A 21,824-nucleotide genomic window follows, 5' to 3' on the forward strand; every position below is an offset into this window, starting at 1 on the left:
AGGTGCCAGGCTGCCGAGCACCACGGCTCTGAATAAAGCCCGAGTCTTAACCGCCGAGAGCTGGTGGAGGATGTAGGAGGAAAAAAAGAGCGAATGAAATATAGAGTTGAATGCAAAATCAGGGCATTATCAGTGAAGTTAAGGTTTTGGGAAAATAAAAGAAAGAAAAAGGAATAGTCACATGTGCTCACACATGAGGGGATTTGCCTTTCACACATGGAGCGAGGTGTTCTGCCTAAAATATGTCATCTGAGCTCAGTTACGGGAAACGCTGTCTGTGCTTGATCGGTGCTTCGAGAGCGGCTGAACACTGGCGAGACAGAGGAGAGCGAGGGGAACATTTCTTTACAGAACAGAGGACACCGAAAACCTCGTCCACGCCATGAAAACAATATCTGATGTTCTTCATCGTTACACATTCATGAACACACACGCAGACTCAGAGGGCCCTGTTTAACCCTTTAAACCCTGGATCGCTTTTCTTATGCTGCCATACGGTGCCTCCGCAAGTAGTATTTAGCCCTTTGAACTCATAAGCACATTGATTTGATTTCTTTCAAAAGCTTTTTTCTAAAGAACTATATTTAAAATTATCATGATTATAATTTTAAAATTATTTATTATAATATGTATAAATTATGTTATGATAAATGTATTATCATTTTTGAATGTTTTTATGTTTTTTCAGTTTTGTTTGGATTTTGTTTTGTTTTTTGTGCTGATTTTAGTAATTGTCATGCACTTTTTACTAATTTCTTGCTCATTTTGAGTAATTTCCTCTCTAGTTGTTTCTAGTAAAAAAAAAAAAAAAATATATATATATATATATATTATATATATAAAATTAAAAAAAAATATATATATATATATATATATAAAATATATGGTAAAAACTGTCAAAAAAACTGTCAGTGTTGTTTAATAAAAATTAAAAGTAACTTCATTAAATAAACAAATAAACAAAATAAATACTAACAAAAATATTCAGTTTTAAATGTAAGATAGAAAAAAATAGTCAATATAATAAAAAAATAGAATTACAATATAACCAAAATACTTAAATGCATCTTATAAAAAGATCTGTATGAAATGAAATAAGGTTTTTTCATTTTTGGAAAAGCACTTTGCATAAAAGGCAGCTGTGTGGCTACAATGTCTGTTAAAAGGGTAATGGTCTATTTGTCTGCATGTGCCTACGTATGTAGTCCACACACTGACAATTTTGTGTCATCACGGGCTTTTGTGTGTGTGTGTGTGTGTGTGTGTGTGTGTATGTGTGTCCAACAGTCTGAAACAGTGAGATAAAGGTCTCCTACACATGATCTGCAGTGCTCAGCCATCGATTACCTTTGGCACACGTTTTAGCCCCTGAAGTCTCGTCAGTGAAAGAAGATAAACCTCAGCATTGTTTTCCCCCCTCAACACTACTTCTCTTATATATTTGATGAGTGGTTGAAGAGGTGATGGGTGGACTGACCGAATCAATATTTAATCACCTCGTGTGCAGCGCTGACCAGAGAAAGAGGACATTAGAGGAGAATTCATAGGAGTATGAAGAAACACTGTTGTTTGTCTGGTATTAGAAACCGAGCTCTTTCTGCTGTTCTAAAAAAAAACCCAAAACAAAACAAAAGAAACACACATTAGAAAAATATCTTGCCATCTTGTTTCTGGATCTGTCTGCCTTAGTTACCGATTTTCAACTTCAGAGACACGAAATAATCCTCTTGGCTCTGCAAACCATCTGCAACACTTTGCAAGAGTGAAATCAAGGAAAAGCGCTTCAACACAGGCGGCTGCTTCCGTCTCTGAAACACAGCTGATTGTTATTGGTGCTGGAACAAAGTCCTCAAACCATTATTACCCGAAAACACGTAGCCTGATTGAATCTGCTTTAAAGCCCGCAGATCGATGAAATGCAGGCAAGGATGCTGTGAGAAGTGTTCATTAAGACTGCAATAAATGTGAGCCTTGCACTCACCCATGGCACAAAGCTAATAACAAACTAGTTAAAAACGAAAGGCATAAATGCTAATGTACTATTTCCCTTTGTTAATTTCAGTCTTTTTTTAATCTATCTTGAGGCTGTTTCAGTAGAGAGTGGGAGGCTGGTTTCCTCTGAGCAGAAAAAAAACACTGCAACATTGCTGCTATACAATGTGCTCTTTTCTATAACAAGTGAAGGCCAAATTAACAAAACTGCAGGAAGACATCAACCTACGACGATGTGAAAAAAATGTGTTTGTAAATATATTCGCCTTTTTATTCAGTTACACTCTGAAAGTCTAAGGATGTAACGATTCCCTCGACTCATGAACAGATACGATTCATGATACGATTTTCTCACGATCTTGTTTTTTTAATACAAAATGAGATTACAGAAAAATGATGACTATTCTATTAATTATTTCAAACAAAAATCATAAAAAACACTGCATTTTCTCTTTGATTCTATATCATAATAAAAAATGTCTGAGCGAGGGCATAAAGGCAGAACACAAACTATGCAATGAATGCATTTCAGCCAGTGTGAGAGTCTGCGGACGGACAGAGAAGGCCATGTATCAGCAGGGCACAGTGTACAGTGGTGTACGCACCATCCACAGCCGGTAATAAAACGTAAAGCACAATCGTACACACTGTCCAGCTTCTTTAGTCGCTGGTCAAGTGCGTTCATGAAGAGCAGATCACTGTAGCTCAGAAAAGGTAAAAATGTTGCCAAAATCAAGTGTTGGCTGTTTTCACAGTCATACAATCAAAGACAGGATAAAATTCTGACAGTGTCAGAAATTTGGGATGACCATCTCTCTGCGTGACTGCTGTTACGAACTACATCCACTAACCAATTGACAAAAACGCAGCGTGAAATGACGCTCTGATCAATGCAGCTCTGCATAATGCTAATACTACTTTGAGCTCTTGTTGCAAAATTGCAATGCAGTTTTCCTCTTTCCCCCAGCCACGACCATAGATGGATCATGCACGCCGGCGACGTTTTGTTCATGCGTGTTGACATTGATGAAAACATAGGTCATAGTCCTACGATTGCAAAAAGTCTGCAGGAGGCTTTAGTCTTGCTCAACAGCACAACATTTAGAAGAGGAACCAGGAATTGAACGTTCAACTGTATGATTAATGACAGACCTGCATACTGCCAAAGAAATCAGGAGAAAAACGGCCACAACTGTATACTGTATAGTATACTGAACTGTTTAAAGGTGCCTCCTCAATATCAAAGACTCAAATCATTAGTCTGAGACCACTCAGTCGACTGAGATTCTTTAAGTCAAGCAGTATTTTATTTATTTATTCATTTATTTTTTAAGTAAGTGTGCAGTGTACTTGTGGGGACATTTTGGTAGCCACATTTAGCTGCAGAGTGAGCGCTCGTCACTTTTTCGATGCTCTTTGGTACAAAGTGTCAACCTCCAAGGTTTAAAAAATGAAAGTGGGAGTGCCACCTGGCTCCAGGCTGGCTCCAAAACAGAGTCAGCTAACTAGATAACTAATTACAACCAAACTCATCACGAAAATCAACACTTCCCAAAATGACAGAAAAATGTAACTGATGTGAACTTTGGCCCATGTCCCATTCACTAACACAGAGCGGCAGGGTTTATGTATACTACAGGCAGCCGTCAGGGGGTGATTGAGAGATTTTGGCTTCACTTTTGGGACGCTGTCAAGTCGTCCATCTTTTTTACACAGTCTGTGTGCCAGACTTGTGTGAAGAGGAAGCAAATCAGGAAGGGACCGTTTTCTGGCGAACACACCGAGTGAGTAACTTTCATTTGAATGACTGGCAGCCATCTCGAAACATGATATCCAGTTCTCAGCGCACATTCAAGGTTGGAACTCACCCATGCACCCACTCAAATGTCATTTTATTTCACAGCCAGTTTGTTGCTGTAAACTAAACTGTCAGGACTTTGTTTGTTTCAAAAACTCATCATTAAATATGAGAATGTAACTTCAACTATTCGGATTGCACTTGGAAATGACAGAGACCAATTACATAAAGCAATGTCTCACTGGCAGAGAGAAAGCATCTGCCACTTTCACCGCCATTTATTTGCTTAAATGGCTCTAAATATCAGGTTGTTAATGCCGCAAGTAAATGATGCCGTGATTCATCAGGCTTTTATCTCCAAAGCTGCTGAGGTGTGTGCTACATTTTCCAACAATACGGATTTGTCTTTTTTTAAAAAGCTGAAATGTTTGGGCTACAGATCATTACGTCTCTGATTTACACTGAAAATAATTATGAACTCAATTACAGCCCATACATTTTACAGTTGGCCTTCAGAACCTCTGCTTAATAATCTCTGTGGTAAGTTTGAATCACACACTAAGTTAAAAGCCCCCGGCAATTTTAATTGTGCAATGTTTTTCTCTACCAGTGACCTCGGTCAGGAGTCGTCAGACCACAATCACAAAGCAGAACAACAATGTGCACATCAGCAAAAACAGTAAAACCACTGACAGATGAAGTAAAGAAAATTGATTATTCACAATGCAATGTTCTGCTGGGAAAACTTGGGTTCTGGCATTCATGATGACATTTGATATGCATCACTCGCTCAAACACTTCTGCAGACTAGAACTTTGACTCTCTGCCCGAACCCAATTCAGCTCGAACTGACCCGCCGGGTTCAGGCCGCGCTGTAATTTCTCACTATTGCCTCTGGCTTGAATCAGGTCGTGTTCTCGCCAAATTAATATTTATTTCTTTATGTGAACATGTACTACATGTTTTAATATTAAAAATATTTATTTTACAATATCAAAAATGTAACATAATATGGACCTATTTTTACAGTACAAATTTGGGTATTAATCGGGCTTAGGCCCAAATCTCCTGCCGTGGGTCTGGCTCAGGTCGGGCTTGGACAGAAAGTGTTCGTGTTCATACAGTGCTGGCCCTGATTTTTTGGATCTGATCTAAGCTCTATCACAGTCCAAGAACAGCCCTCATGACGTCGGCACTCCTCAATGGTGGTAGTCCCCCCTGCATGATAATGTTTGTCACACGGCAAGAACTGTTTAGGAATTGTCCGAGGAACGGCTCAAAGAGCTCAAGGCAGCGATCTGGCCTCCAAATTACAATTTCCCGAATTGACCGAGGATCTGTGGGGCATGTAAGCCCGTTCCCATTCCGAGGTTGTCAAATAACCCTGTCTTGTCAGTGATTTTGGCGTACCAATGCCAAAAGCCACCTTTCACAGCAGTATGACACCCTGCTGGGTGGCATCAGTTCGTACTTTGGCCAGACGGAACCTTTTGTGGCCGTATGATACGACGCAGGACGCCGTCAGGTTGAAACAATGCCAATGACAATTTTATTCTAAGGACATGAAATGTCCCTATTCAGGGGGTGGGATTGACGGTGGATGGATTCAACCAACCCCAGACTTGTTTGCATCCCATATGAATGTAGAGCCAAACCATGATGTTTTTTCCAAAGCCTAACCACATGCTTTTGTTGCCTGAACCTGATTGCCATGTACTTTTTTCACTTGATCCAGCATTGGTTTCGGTATCCCGAAACATCAACAGCAGACGCAGGAGGATACCTAGAGCGTAACACGCAGATGCAAAAGTCACTGGATGAGAACATGCTGGATGTGCTGGTACTCCACCTCATAAACAGCTCAAAGGATCCACCACGAACGCCCTGGTCCTACACACCACAGGACCCCCTCCCGAGGTCCGATGACCATGCCTCTACTGGTCAGAGCCACGTCTGATCCAAGGAGGACCCACTGTGGGGGGGTACCTCTGAGGTACAGGCAGGTTGCACGAATGCTCGATCAGATGGAGATGTGGGGAATTCAGAGGTCTGGTTGATGCCTCGAGCTCTTTGTCACAGTCTTGAGGCGACTCCAAAACAGTATTTGCGGTGGGTCATGGTGCAAAGTCCTGTTGGGGGGACACTGCATGAGTTCCGTTGCCATGAGGGGAAGTCTGCAACAGTGTTTAGATGTGTGGAGTGTGTCAAGTGGCATCCACATGAATACAAGGCCAAAAGGATTCCCAGCAGAACACTGCACTGTAACAAGACAATCAATGATATTTACTTCACCCTCTGTGGTTTTCATGTGGTGCACATAGTAAACACAAATTCATCACTTACGTGATTGTGGTTTTTGACAAGTACTCCAGTGCTTAGTTTCACTGAAAACATGTAAAATGAACAAAAGGATTGCATAAAAAAAAAGAAAAAAAGCAGCAATGAGTCTGTGACCTTTTCCTCGTGGATCCTTTACAGCAGGTCTGACCTGCACTGGAACACACGGTACAAGCTCCTGACTGCATGAGGCAAAAACACTGGTTGGTCACAGGCGAAACACAGTCTTGGAATTATCCTTTAAGGCTATAAAACTCAACGTTCACAGCTTATGTTGTGCAGTGCAGTGAGTTATATCACAGCCCCATCCAACCATTTGCGAGTGCCTCAGCAGATGAAACGTCTCCTCGAATGAACATCAAAAAGACCACAAGCAGAGACAAGCCGCATGCTTCACACATGTAACCGTCAGTGTGTGTATGAGTCTAAATTTGTCCATATTTCTGAGTTGGATTTTCTGTCACAAGGTACAAACATTTATCTGGAGGATGGTGGAGTTTCTATGGAGACCGGCTCTCATCAGTGCAACACCTGACACTTCACTACAGCGTCGTGTGGCTTCCGATTCCTGTTATTCTCAATTAACTCCAGGGAGAGTGTGAAGGAGAGACACGGAGAGAAAGAACTGAACAGATGGAGATAGTAAACATTTCACTGTCTTATCTGCACACAATTATTTTGGAAAAAGACTGGTTCTCGAGTGAGAGCTTTAGCCTGAAATTTGGGCTCCATTCACACTAATACGTGTGAATGGAGCCTTGATATAGGGACAAATTTTTCTGTGTACCTTGTACTACAGACATGGTGAAAAGTGGGGCCAGAGATTTCTTTGCTTGGACAGACTTTAAGGTGGTAAAGGTCCAGAAAACAGATTGGAAAAAACCAGGATGGCAATCAGTGTTGCTTTTACCCCATGCACATCGCACCATTTTTTGAAGTTATAACTGCAGAAATTTAAATAAAACTGCAAGAAAATCAATATTACTGATGCTTTTGTTTGAAGGTCTACAAGCAGGATGTCTGAGTGTATATCTGCAGGAACTGTGACTGACTCGTGGCGTTTGAGGGCGAGGCTCAGTCAATTACGTTAAAAGACTGTTGCAGTGGTTCTGACGGATGGAAACTGAACAAGCAGGTGGCCTAACCTGCCCTGAGTTTACAGGGTCATGCATGAGGTTTGAGGACTGAAGGGGCGTTTTTAGTTTGGTGGGCACCTGGGTGGACAGCAGAGAATTGGATTATGCTGCAGGAGCGCTTTGAGGAGTTTTCACGGATAGGTTGATGCATTTTTCCACCTTAAAAACCCCGTCTCTGTCCTCTGCGGGAAGGAGAAAGCTAAAAAAAAGTTTTTACAGATACTTTTTAAGACTGCAGGGAGTAAGTGATAGAAGATGAAGTAATACTGTGAATACTAAAGTATCTTCAGGCCTTGACTTCTGCACTTATTCTCATGTTTTTGTGCTCACACATTTGATTTCTTATAAAAATTATTTGAAAAAAGGCGATGAGCAACTTGTTATGATATGTTCAACTGATAGCAAGGAATTTGTAGATTTAGGAAATTATTTAAAAAATTAAAATAAAAATAAAAAGATAGAGAAAAATGTCTAGGGAAAAAAGCTAAAGAACAAATTGTAGTTAAATCATCCCAATTTATACACTTTACCAAATTATTATGTTTTTAAGCAAATTTCTAGGTCATGTCCTTGTTTTTTTTTCTACTTTTTAAAATTTTAAATTTGTTTTGTTTTGTTTTTACTAATTTTCAGGTACTTGTCTTGTACTTTTTAAGAATTTCTTGCTAATTTTTAGGTCATTTCTCCTTTCGTTGCTCGTCGCTCCCCTTCCCATGTCTTAGAAAGAAGTCAAGCCACTTTGCTTAGCTTTCAAAGGGTTAATGTGATCGGCCGTTTATCATCAGTAATCAGTATCGTTTTATCATCAGTCTGTACTGACAGAGTCGTGAGACCAGTTAATCAGGATTATTGGTGGGTTTTCAAGCCTGCGATCATAAAGCTCCCCCTGACAGGCTGAAACAGTCTGCAGCTGGTGAGTGCAGCAGCTGCAGCAGCTGAACTGTGATGCAAGTCAAGTTAAAAGCTAAAAGCTTTGTGCAGAGCACGGCTTCTCCAGTCACGACTCTGCTGAGGCTCTCATGCTCCGTCTGGACGGCCCTTTGGCGCTTTGGCTTTCTGTTTTGCATCACCCAAGATGTTGTCTTTTTTTTGCTCATGAGTCAGCTGCTGGGCTCTTATTCTCTTTTATTATTCAAACAAGTGGAGGTTTGTAAGATGCTGAACTTAAATTCCCTCTGCCTGATAATGTACATGGTACAATGGTAATAATATACTGGAGCTATAGGAAATAAACTGATAACATATTTGGGTCTACGTGGACATGAATAAATCCCATTAATGATCAGGTTTTTGAAGTATTTTGTTTATGTGTTGTGATGAACACTAACATGTGTGGATGAACACTATAAACGCTGAGTCTAAAATTAACGGGATCTGGAAAAAATAAAGTGATATGCTGTGAATGAAGTGTTACAGACTGATCAGCTTCGTCTAATTCAATTATGAGGAATATAAAACCTAAATAAAACTGATTAGACAAGTTGAAGCCAATTATTTAGCGTTGAGATGTAATATTTCTGAGTTTTATAATTGAGCGCATGCTTATTGCTGTAATGTTATCGTTCTGATTAACAGCATATTTCTGCGTGTATATTTTGATATATTTGATCATGATACATAGCCAATTAAATCTATGTTAAACCTTGGACAGCCTTGTTATATGCCCCTTCATTATTTCCATCCATCCTATTACTGTCTGGCGCTCTTTCCTATTCTTTCTTTCTATTTCTGTCCGTTCATCTGTCTGGGGTGCGCGGAGGCCCCGGATGTCCATTCGGTTGGCAGGTCATTACATGACCACGAGCTTCCTAATGAGCCCATTAGCTGCTTCAGGCCATCCCTTCCTCTCCTCCTCACCAATCATCCCTTTTCTTCTGCTCTACTCCTCCACACTTTCACACTTAATCAAATCATGTCCGTCTTCTAAGCCACAATCACAGAGATCAATTATCACCCCTTTCTTCAGTTCACTTTCTGTGTCTGATTTCTGCCATGGAGATATGCAGGGTTTTACCCGAAGGACGTAACAGCTACAGTGACTCTGATCGCTGTTGTATATCAGGGTACTGAGAAATCCCGAAGTTAAGTTTTTCAATGCCGTCATAAATACAAACTCATTGTATGTAGTAGGGATCGACTGATTATCGCCCTGGCCATTTATCGTGGCCGATATTTGGCATTTTGTCCATTATCTGTATCGGCATTTTTGATTTTAAGTAATAAAATTAATGAATGAAATAATGTGTATGACACTCACATGACACCAGGGAGGGCGGTCTGCAGTACATGCAAAGACAGTGTCAGCATGAGAGGAACTTTCACTTTAAAAACATCATGGAGATATTTTTTTAATTCATTAATTTTTTTTAATATAAATTTTCTCTTAAAAAAGTTTTCTTCATAAAAAAGTTGCTGGGAACTTTCTGTATATGATGTTTAAAGTTTCAGTTTTTATTTGCTAAAAGCATTTCAGCAAAGTTTTTTGTGTTAAACTTTGTTATATTCCAAATTCTAAATTTTGAAAGAAATATTTTCATTTTCATTGCAAATGCATATTAGTTCCAAATATCAATAATCAGTCTCATTAAGGACTAATGATCAGTATCAGTAACAGCCCTGAAAAACCAGTATTGATCAACCCCTAGTACGTAGTGCACAGCATGCACCACCAGAGCTCAGTCTCCGGTCTCTACCGGTGAAACAGGCAGCTGAACTCAAAGACACAGTGACACCTAGTGGTGGAGGGAGAAGTGACAGGACCGTAAACCGCTGGCGGCCAGGTTTCAAACACAGCTTTTGTGTAAATGTATTTGTTTTTTGTTTTTTTTGTTTTGTTTTTTACAGACATACAATGCAGGAAGTGTCTTTTGTCAATGAATTGAAATGCAACAGCTCCAGCTTGTCACATCTGTTAAAAGGCCTGAGAGAACCTGACATGCAGGTATCATTCTGACAGTCTCTAGATGTGCATGTGCCAATCAAACCAACGCTATGGTCGGAGAAAGGCTCAAATATTCAGGGCAGACTGAGCAGCAGTTTCCCTTTTACTCAGAATATTCCCACCCTCACACTTTTTGTTTGAGGTGTTCTTATCATAAAGGTGGAGGCTGGTAAAAGGTCTGATTTAATCCTCCTGTTATGTTGCGGGAGGATAATATATAAAATATATAATATATAAAATAAAATAATAATTTTGGGAGTATGAAACCACACACACAATTTTCTCCCCTGTTCTGGGTTTCTGTTGTAAAAATTGTAAACATTGCTTTAAAAAAAAAAAATAAATAAATGTAGTTTTTTTTTATGTAAATTTGAATTTAAAGGGTCAATTTGACACCTGCCTGAAAAGATGTGTTGTTTGAATTAATCAACATGCCCCCGTAACAGAATCTATTTTAAAAACATTGAAAAAAAAACAGGGCTTTCAACAAATGTGGTCTATTTTTAACTAGCGTACATGAAAAAAAAAATTATTTTTTTTAATGGGAAACAAAACTTCTCATTGGTAAACAACGACCTGTAAGATGTGAAAAACTTGATTATACTAATTATTAATCAAATGTATATTTATTGAGCTAAAGATAATGTTAATGGAGAAAATGTATACTAGTCTGATGGTAAACATGCACTGAGTCAGTTTGATGCGGGAACATTAATGCTGCTCCTTAAAGCCAAACATAAGAGGAGGGTTAATAACACCAGACGTCCTCATCAGCCTACTCCGAAGCCGTGACCTAATGACAAAATTAATAGGCTTTGGTATCATCTGTAATTTCCTATTAGTCTTTTAATTAAAGACAGTGCAGTTAATTGAAGAGTATATTTTAAGGGTGGCGTTTCTTTGCAGAACAGTTTGGGTATGAGTGGAGACGACACGTTCAAAAGACGGATCACTGTTCTATTTCTACCTGAATATTTTAGTCTTTCTGCCTTTTTTCAGTAAGTTTGAAAAAAATGGAGTCAGTCGTGGCGATGGCAGCTCTTCAATGGCAGTATTTTGGGGTGCTCTATTAATAACACACTGTTCATTTCAGGGCTCTGGGTCTTGGATTGTACGTCCGAGACACAGTTTTATCTTAATTTCTTTTACCTAAACGAGACGACATGCGTGATACCATAACGACTTACACAAAAGAGAAATCACACGTTACACAACTTGACTCCCCCGTCCACGAGGCTAATGAGGGTGAGTTATGTGATCACTTTAAGTGTTGTGGAGAAGTTTCGGACTCCTACACATAGACGCAGTTACACAACAGTCAAGTCCAACCACGCAGAGAGACTGGCCAACAAACATCCTGCAGGTTCCTATCTTTAACTGCAGTAAATACCAGGGGTGCCGCCAGCTCCCACTGAAATCTCACTGGCCACCCCGGCCAACTGGCTCGTTATTACTGATGAAAGGAAGCCTGATGAGAAGAGACCGTGTTGCTATTGTATAATCAACAACCAACACAAGAACCACCAGACACTGGCTGCTCAGTATAAGTACACTCTATCATGCCTAACTTTACTGTATCCACTTTCAGCTCTTTGACATGCACAGTATTTCGCTGGATTGTCTTATTTGCACCTATCGCTGCATCTTAACGCCTGACCTCGCCAAACTGCAGCTTGTTGCACGCTCGCAGCGTTCACACCGGCAGCGTTGTTGCGGTGACGCTTCTGCAGAGCTGCCTGCTGCTATGACTTCTGTATTTCCACACTTATAAGCACAAATTCCACTCATTTATGAAGTCGTGCAAACTCCTGTTTCACAAAAGTTTCACAATAAAACGCCTTGTGTCGAGGACAGACACAACAGAGATGCTGTCAGAGGGCTTTTATTTTCAAGCAGGAAAGTTTGAGTAAAACAGATATATTTGTATTTCCTCATCTCTGTGACAGATAAAGACGTTAAAACTGTAGTAAAAGGTGGCATAGAGTCCATATAATTATCAAAACAACATTTTCACCGTCTATTTTTGCTGACTCTGTTAGTTTTAAGACTGCAAACACCTGCAGTGCAGTTGACAGCTGACCTGAGACACAGCATGCAATATATTTTACTAGTTTTTTTCACAATATGTCACCTACTATGCTTCTTTGTCAGTGAATAAAACTGGAAACTGTGTGAAATCCATCCTTTTAACTCTCAGCAAATTGGCCTGACTTCTCACCAAAACAAGGAAAAAAAGGCAAAAAGAAATGATCCAGAAAATTAGCAAAAAGATCATAAAAATCTATCAGAAAATGACCTGAAATTAACATAAAAAATGAAAATTAAAATAACAATAAATAATAAAAATAAATATATAGTTATTTAATGATTTTTCAGAACATTTTCTTGTCACTTTTCACAATTTTTTACAACTGCTTGTGAACAGCGTCTGAACGTAGTACAAGAAAACTGATGCTTTTCCAGGTTTCAAAGGGTTAATGGACCAATATTACATGTAAAAACCTTTGCCTGAGTACTTGTGGCTGATGTTCCTGGTTGTGCAAGATTTAATCAGGCACTGATATCTGGAGAGACATAAATCATGCACCACAACCTTTAAGACAGACACTTTAGATTGAACTCTTTTCAGAAAACTTAGAGATTATAATCAGGTACGAGAAGGACACACGTGTCTTCTGATTAAAAAATATTGGACACAATCAAACTCAGTGCAGACGGTCTTATTTTAAAAAAACATTTTATATGCCGTTTATTATTTCTAGTTTTATTAAATCTTTCGATTTTGCAATTTGATTGAGATAGCATTGTAAATGTAACATACAGCATGTAGTTTTATAGAATTAGATTAAAATTGAATCAAATCAAATCAAACTGAACCGAATCAAATATCTATTGTCATCGTAAAGATGAATACAACGAAATTCAATTGCGCTGCCTGAGCAGGACTCAAAGAGAATAAAAGGGCATAAGATAAAATAAAATAAACAGTAAAAAATATGATAAATAGTGTTAACATATATCATACATACACGCGCACACACACACACACCATGTCAAACATACATACACAGTACCTGCGTATACATTATACTGCACAGAGAGTATTCCACATGTCAATGTGACCACATTTTCGGCTGCCTCTCATCAGTCCTTCACTGAGAGCCCGCAGGCTAACCCAGCCATGACGTCACTGTAATGCAGGCTAATCATCGGCCTCTGGAGCGCCGAGACTCTTGGGAGAAGTACAAGGTAAAAGGTCAGATGCTAATGAAATCCAATGAGGTCAGCGCAGAGATGAGTCACCGTGCTGACCCACTCTTCCTGTGTGTCCCTCCTAATACCTGCTAACTGTGCTGATAAATGCCCGATTATTGATGGTGGTGGTTTATGTTTTTGTAACGTGTCACATCGTTTTTGTTCAGGTTAAAAAGCAGAGCTCCAGACTAACATTGTACCGCCGTCCAGGGACAACTGAAATCTTGTTTGGGATGAACAGAGATCTTCTCCAGCATGTGCGATATAATGAAATATATTGTCTGATGATAGAAAAGTGTCCATTGTTTCGTATTATGCCATATCATTTATTTCTTTTACATCACACACAATGCACACCACCAAAACAAACAAACACGGAGGAGCTGGAAAGTGATACTAAATGTAAGAATTCAGCATAAGACACTGATGTTTCGTTTGTCCCTGTTTCTCCTACAGCTCTCCGCCTCTCTCTCTCACACCCACACCCACACATACACACACACACATACAGACGGACACACAGACACACACACAAAGCAGGGCTTTTGCAGAGCTCCATTTCATCACATTTTGCGATACTATTCCATAAGGCAATAAAGACATTTAAAATATTATATTTTGATGTGTTTTTTGCACTGATTGAAACGACGTTAAAGAGGCGAAACTCATCCAGCGTTGATTCAGAGTCGTCTGAGCAGCAGATTGGTGCACTTTTTGGTACAGTGGCCTTGAGGTGCAAAACTAATTTATTCATCATCCAAAACTGCTTATCCTGTTAGGGGTCACGGGTGGGTGGAGCCTGTTGACACTGGGTGAGAGGCGGAGGAAAACCCTAACAAGTCGCCAGGCTATCAAGGGCTGACACATAGAGACACACAATCATTCACACTCACTCACATGTACGGACAATTTAGAGTCCCCGGTTAACCCGCATATCTTCAGACTGTGGGAGGAAACCAGAGAACCCGGAGAAAACACACGCTGACATGAGGAGAACATGCAAACTCCACACAGACGAGCCTCGATCCTCACCACTGCACCACTGTGCAAGAACGTTCCAAAAAACGACTGTTGTTACCAGGCGTGACACCGACTGTAGCAGGAAATAGGGCTGTACCTGACTTAGAAATATGCCAGTCGAATCGGATTTGGCTGTTTAATACAAATATTTGATTATACGTTTTGTTTTCCATAGCAACTTTAGCTTACGGGGCAGATTAATGACAGATTGCAAATGCACGACCACTTTTTTTGACAATACTAGACTCAAACAAAAGCCAGAGTCTGCATCCTTATTTCCTATGAGCCGTAAATTCACCACTTCTTCATCTAATGGTTCAGTCTCTCTCTCTCATATCAAGTGGATTTCACATATGCAAACAAATGAGCTGAAGCAGAAGATGACGACACAGGATGATGACACACTCTACACTCTGTCTCCGTCTGTCTCTTTGTCTCTGTCTGTCTCTCTGCAGCTTTCTGTTGCTCACAAACACACATTCACACACTGTCCAATCTGCACATGTGAGCGAAGCACACAAAGGTTCAAGAGGGCTGCATTGTAATTTCCTTGAGGGGGTCACGGGGGCATCCAGCAGGATTTGTACGATGGCTCACAGCTTTTTATCTCAGGAAAGAAACCTCAAGCAAACATCAGGAGGGAAACTTCATCAGCTACAACAAGAGAACAGATGAAGAGTCTGGATGTGAGGATCCTGGTGGATTCGCCTGGCCGAGCAGAGATTTGTTATATTGATGTTTTGTTTTTTTTAATCAAATAACCAAAAAGGTTTATAATACTGTATGTCACTATTTAACATTTAACATTTGGGAAAGGTGACAACCTACTTCACAAGACATGGTTTAGACTGTGGTGTATTGTGTTGCGTTATTAATGTCTTTTTTGTAAGTGCGGTGGCATTATCTGTACAGCACTGAGTCCAAGACAAATTTCCCATACAGGGATAATAAAGTATATCGTATTGTACAGCCCCAAAACTGGCAGAAATAGTTAAAAAGTTACAAGAAAATGAGTTACAAAAAGAGCTGAAAAAAAAAAAAAAAAATTCAATACATAATTTAAATATATAATTATTATAATTGTAAACATAAACATTTTCCCAAATTTATGGACTATTTTATAATAATCCTCCCCTCTTTTCAAAAAAAAAAAAAAAAAGGTCAAATTGGTTGCAATTTGCAGGACATTTCTTGCCAAGTTGGTCATTGCTTTTTCCCCCTACGGTTTCAAAAGAATTCACATTTTCTTATTTTTCAAAGGGTCACATTGCTTGTTCAAGGCATCTGAATGCAGCACAGGAAAACTTGTCAACATGTCAATCCAGGTTTCAAAGGGTTAATCAGGCCTTCACAAACTACAGACTGCATCCTTGAACTCCAACTACAACAGGGGGGTAGTGGGAAAACCCTTTCCTTCAAACAGAGTAGTTATTTGAAAACTAAAATAAAATAAAATGTAAAATAAAGTCTAAATTTAATAGTAAATTTACCATTTTTTTTAGACTTTATTTTACATTTTATTTTATTTTAGTTTTCAAATAACTACTCTGTTTGAAATACATATTCAAGGTAATTTATACTGCTGTTCTCCATGTGTCATTTGTCTCCATGTGCTGTATTAGTGCTACAATACTTTCAGGATCTTAGAGCAATTTTGAACATTTTAAAGTTTTAGATTAAAGTAAAGTTGCATGAAATTTGCTTTTTTGTAAACTTGTATATCATTTAATGTCGGCTTATATTTACAAGCTTAGAATATCTTATCAGATTGTTTATTCACAGATTGACTCTGAATAAACTGAAACTGAAGCCAACAATGACAACCAAATAAATTACTTAAACTCCCACTTCTTCGTAATTTTTAGTTATTTTTTTAAATCGTCGATCATTAAAATAAAACGCAGATACAGATAATTGGCAAAATGCCAAATATTGATTTAAATAATTGAATTGAATTGAATTGAAATTCACCATCACCGCTACTGAACGTCCACACAGAAGGTGGCAAAACAGACGAGACAAACAGTGTGAACTTGACGTCCCTAAAACAGAGCGACCCAGCCTCGACTCTGCCGCAGCAGAGTGAGCTGACAGAGCTGGACTCTCGACGTCATGCTGAACCGCTATAATTAAAACTTAGATTGACAGTTTAATTTCCACACCGCCCTGTTCCCGGGTCAGCCATTAGGAGGGCACTTCTCCGCCACTTGGACGGGGGACAAATGCGGTTCACGCTGTTCTGGAGAGAGACGTTTGATCTACTGATGATGATGGATAATGAACTCTGCTCTCACAGCGGACGCTCTTTTATTGCATCCAATCACACCGGCCCAAGGGGGTCAATACAACGTACGCAGTCCCGTCTTTACACGGGAAAGGACAGAACCAGCGGTATTATGTCCTCTGAATCAGCATCTTAGGAAAATGAGTCAGTTCTTCTCACCTTTCTCCTCCTGAACAGTCTGTTCTGTAACATCTCAACCTTTCAGCGAGAGGATTACAGGGATCATCCAGGATTAGTGTGACGTGGGGACATCATGTAGCTAATAAGTGAGGTACCCTCAAACCTCTGCAGACTCTGAGATACTTTCACAACCGACAATTCAACCAACCGAAATCACCAAGACCAGTGAGACGCACGGGCCTCCGAAAGCAAATGCACAAAAAGACCTTCCTGTTCCTGATGCTTTATTTCTCACAAAGTCACAGATAGATTCAAAGACAAATGTATAAAGTTTTAATGTTAATAGAGGCTCGATATATTTTAAGTTGAAAACTTGCAAGTAATAAATATGTTAAAAAAAAATCGAGAAGTTTGATCTGAAAAGTTTGTAATTCGATTTTAGAAGTTAGTCGATATAAAATGACTAAAATCCTCACCAGTTCAAATGTTGGAAATACTACTCAAATAAAATTATAAACATTTTTTCTTATTAATGATGAATATACTATGAATGTATACATTTAAAGACAGTAAGAATAAAACACACTTTAAATCAATAAAACTGTTCATTCAAATGACAACAGTATTCAAACGTGATGGAGTGTACAAGTACATTTACACAAGTACTGCAATTAAGTCTTCAAATAAAACACCATCAAGTTTTGTGTTAAACCGCTCAGTGACCTCGTCTCCGTCAGGATATTTTCTCCCGCCCCTCCGCCACTCTCTCCCACTTTTACTTTTTATCCTTTTTATCTTTCTTTCTTTTTCTTATCCTTTTTATCTTTTATCCTTTTTATTATTTTCGATCTTTTATCCTTTTTTTTACTGTTTTAGTCTGCTCTCCTTTGATGTTTTAATCTTTTTGTTAGTTATTGTCTTATCTATTTTTTCTCTGGTGCTTTTATCTTCATTTAACTGTTGTATTTCACTTTTGCTTTGAATTCTTGCTGATTGTGTTCCTCACATTTCTCAGGGTTGGTTTAGCATTTTCAGGCTGTTATTGCAATTATCGTTACCACAATTTTATTTTGTTCGAATTATTTAACTTGCTGACAATATTGATAATTGTTGTTTGCATCCTTGTCACAAGTATTATTTTTATCATATTCTATCTTTCTCACAGTTTTTATATTATATTTAAAAGCAAACTCAAGAACCACCTTTTCAGGTTGCTTTTAACTGAACTACTTTAGTTTCGGTTTACTATTTTACTACTTTCTTTATCATTTTAATATTTTTTTTACATGTTTTACTTTCTGTTTTTATTCTTAATTTACCTCTTATTTATTTACGTATATTACCTGATTACTCATCGACTTATTTATTTATTTATTTTCATTGCGATTATGTTATTTATTAACCTTTTTATCTGCTTCCATATTTATTTACTTTTATCTTTTATCTATAGATTTTATCCTGCCTCTGGTGTTTCCTCACTTATGGTAGCATTTGTGTGTGTGTGTGTGTGTGTGTGTGTGCTACTCAGATAAAGTCTGATTGATCTATTGATCTATTGATTGATTGATATCAATAGTGAATCCATATTGCGACTTTTGTCTGAACAGTACTATTGCCCTCACATGGCAGTGCCTGGAGTTTGGGGAAAATGTCTCAAGTATTGATTTGAAGTGATTGAGGGAGCCATCCCTCCCTCTCAGCGTGTGTTATTACTTAAAGACACCTCCTCTTTGGAGCTAACTACGAATAATGGGCACTTATTGTTCGCTGGTCTCACAGCTGCTAAAGAAATGGTCGCCTGTCGCCGGAAACCACCACACACACACTGTCGGGGAGAGAATTGCTTTTTTCTTATCAGGTTACTGCACAGCTGGAGCTTTCTTCAGCACCATTAAATTATGCAAAACACAAAATATTACCTGCTTGTCAGAGCTACTGGAAAAAAAACTGTGTTTTATTATTAATATTTGTGGTGAAGTGGAATTTTGGGTATGTTTGCTTGCTTGCTTATTCAGAATATTATACATACTATACTTACATGTACATAATATACAATATGTATATTCTTTGTATAAGCCTACCTCATATACATTATATATATGTTATATACTCGGCTATTTCTGTGGGTATTTTGGATGATGGAGGAAAATATCAAAATTCTTTTGGGTTTAGGTTTATCGAGGTCGTGGGAGTCCTCAGCAGCAGGGGGAAGCGGTCAGAAGTGATGAGTACGTTGTGTTGTTTTTGTGTTGTTTTGTGTGTTTTTTCTGTTTTTCTTCTGCTTTATGTACACTGTGTCTTCACTGTGTCTTCATGTCACTGGCTGGAGAGACGGGGTGGAGTAGGTTGGAGTAAAGAAAATATAAAATACCTCACAGTTTTTACCTCTTCTTACCTGCAATATTTTACACTTATCCACTGACCATATATCACAAAGTATGTAAATATTTGGTTGATTAGTATTTTTTTCTATTGTGGAATAGTTTATAGACAAAGTTAAAGACAAATCAGAACCAGAATCAGTTTTATTGGCCAAGTATGCTTAAGCAAACAAGCAGTTTGACTTCAGTTAGCTTTGCTCTCAATGTACAGGAAATTATACATTAAATATAAAAGGAAAATAAAAAAGAAAATAAGAATAATGTTAAATTAAATTAAATTGAAACTGACAAAAATAGAAAAATATAGTTTTAAATGTAGGTATGTTAAAGCCCTAATTAAACTATTTTAGCTAATATATAAAAGTCCGTGTGCGTAATAGTGCAGTTGCACCAGCGGAAAGTAAGAGCAGAGCAGACACCGGCGGAGACAACAGTGGAGAATGAAAGCGAGCGAATATTCAGAGACACCGACGGATAAGGACAGCGGAGATTTGGAGACACCAAGAGAGACACCAGTGGAGCCACCGGCGGAGACACCAACGGAGAATGACAGCGGAGCGGACATTTGGAGACATCGGCAGAGACACCAGTGGAGACACTGCGGGCGAATGAGAGCGAGCAGACATTCGGAGACACCAACAGAGAATGAGAGCGGAGCGGACATTTGGAGACATCGGCAGGGACACCAGCAGAGACACCACTGGAGACACTACGGGCGAATGAGAGCAAGCAAACATTCAGACAACAGCGGAATATGTGAGCGGAGAGGACATGGCTGGAATGCGTTCGATCCACATTTTATCCACTACATCTCATATTTCAATCGAGGAAAAGTTATATCGCGATTGATATCATTTTATCGCCCAGCCCTAACCACACCACAATATAATATACCAAGCCATACCATACTACAACGTTCCATACCGTAATATAACGTTCCACACCGTGTTGTGTTGTGTTGTGTTGTGTTGTGTTGTGTTGTGTTGTGTTGTGTTGTGTTGTTTTGTGTTGTGTTGTGTTGTGTTGTGTTGTGTTGTGTTGTGTTGTGTTGTGTTGTGTTGTGTTGTGTTGTGTTGTGTTGTGTTGTGTGGTGTTGTGTTGTGTTGTGTTGTGTTGTGTTGTGTTGTGTTGTGTTGTTTTGTGTTGTGTTGTGTTGTGTTGTGTTGTGTTGTGTTGTGTTGTGTTGTGTATTTTGACCCAGTGAAACAGACAAGTTGATTCCACTGTGTCATCGGTCATTTGGCTGATCTGAGGCTACAGGCAGAGTCAGCTGTCTGACCAGTGTGGACGCTGTGACTCACACACCGCTGCAAACTCAACCACGCAGTCAGGAGGGACAACCCTCTATCTCTGGCTAACACACACACATACACACACACACACACACACACACACACACACACACAAGGACGTGTCCAGGGCTTAGAAAGCCTGGGTCTTGTACAGCCTGTCTCTGAAATTGGTTTCCATTAGCTCCACTGTGATTATTAACTTTCCATTGATGCAGCAGCATAGTCAGAGGCACAGTGACGTCAAGCAGTGTCCTTGTCGAAGAAGCAGCACCCAGTCACCTGCTGAGCAGTTCAACAAGTGTGTGTGTGTGTGTGTGTGCAAGACAGCGAGAGGGTGAAACGGAGGCGATGTGTGTGCGTGTCCAGGGAGAAAGAGAAAAACGCACTTACTGCACAGAGCAATGATGTGGCTGCTGTCTTCGTGGACAAATTTCTTAGTCACAGCTTCCTCCATAATCTGCTTCACCTGCACACAAAAGCACAAAGGAGCCACGGTTAGTTTCCTGTGACTGGAATTATCGTCATCAACTTAACATTAGCCGCCATTATTGCTCAACTGTACAGGAAACGCTGTAGTCATCGACGTCACAGTCGAGTTAAGCATCAGCCATAAGAGATAAAATATACTGTTGCCGAAAATCTGAAAACAAAATATGGCTCATAAAGTTTACAGGATCACAGCAGTAATAATAATCATACATCACAGAGTCACATACAATATACTGATGATGGTTTTAACGCACCTTACAAAAAATTAGGGATAATGAAAAAGGGTTTATGCTAATCAGCCAAAAGGCTTAGGCAGTATGGAATATTTCATAGGATGTATGATAATATCGACATGTCATTCGTATCAGCTTATACTGGCTTTAAAATGAAATATCGGAACACATACACACATACATATATGTGTGTGTATATATAAACATATATATCCAAACATCATCATCGTCATGTGTTCAAATGTAACATCAAGATAAAGAAAATTTTGTTTTTGGCAAGAAACTTGAATAATACAGTTGTTTGGGTGGGAATTGTTTTTCCCAGCACCATAAAATAGGTAGTAGTGATGGAAACTAATGTTTTTCATTTAGTGCTGCTAATTTATTTTTGTTATTGTTAGTTTTATTTTCTGATGAAGGCGCCCTGTTACATCAGCCGTGCTTTTGGAGGCTAGAAATGCTTTGTTTTGTTCAGAAAAAGTTGCTTATTAAGCAATAAAAGAAAAAACAGTTCTGTTAAAATCATATTGTCGCTTCGTTTTTCCA

At 39.0% G+C, this 21,824-nt stretch overlaps 1 protein-coding gene across 1 annotated transcript in view; it reads right to left on the reverse strand.

Moving 5' to 3' along the window:
* Positions 1–21,824, reverse strand: part of LOC121943057 (small G protein signaling modulator 2-like) — a 137,156-nt gene that overhangs the window by 99,451 nt on the left and 15,881 nt on the right. Inside the window, 1 exon segment of the mRNA XM_042486433.1 lies at positions 20,947–21,022. Coding sequence (XP_042342367.1) covers positions 20,947–21,022 — 76 coding nt within the window.

This window comes from Plectropomus leopardus, chromosome 5 (assembly GCF_008729295.1).
Source record: "Plectropomus leopardus isolate mb chromosome 5, YSFRI_Pleo_2.0, whole genome shotgun sequence".
In the NCBI taxonomy this organism is placed as follows: Eukaryota; Metazoa; Chordata; class Actinopteri; order Perciformes; family Serranidae; genus Plectropomus; species Plectropomus leopardus.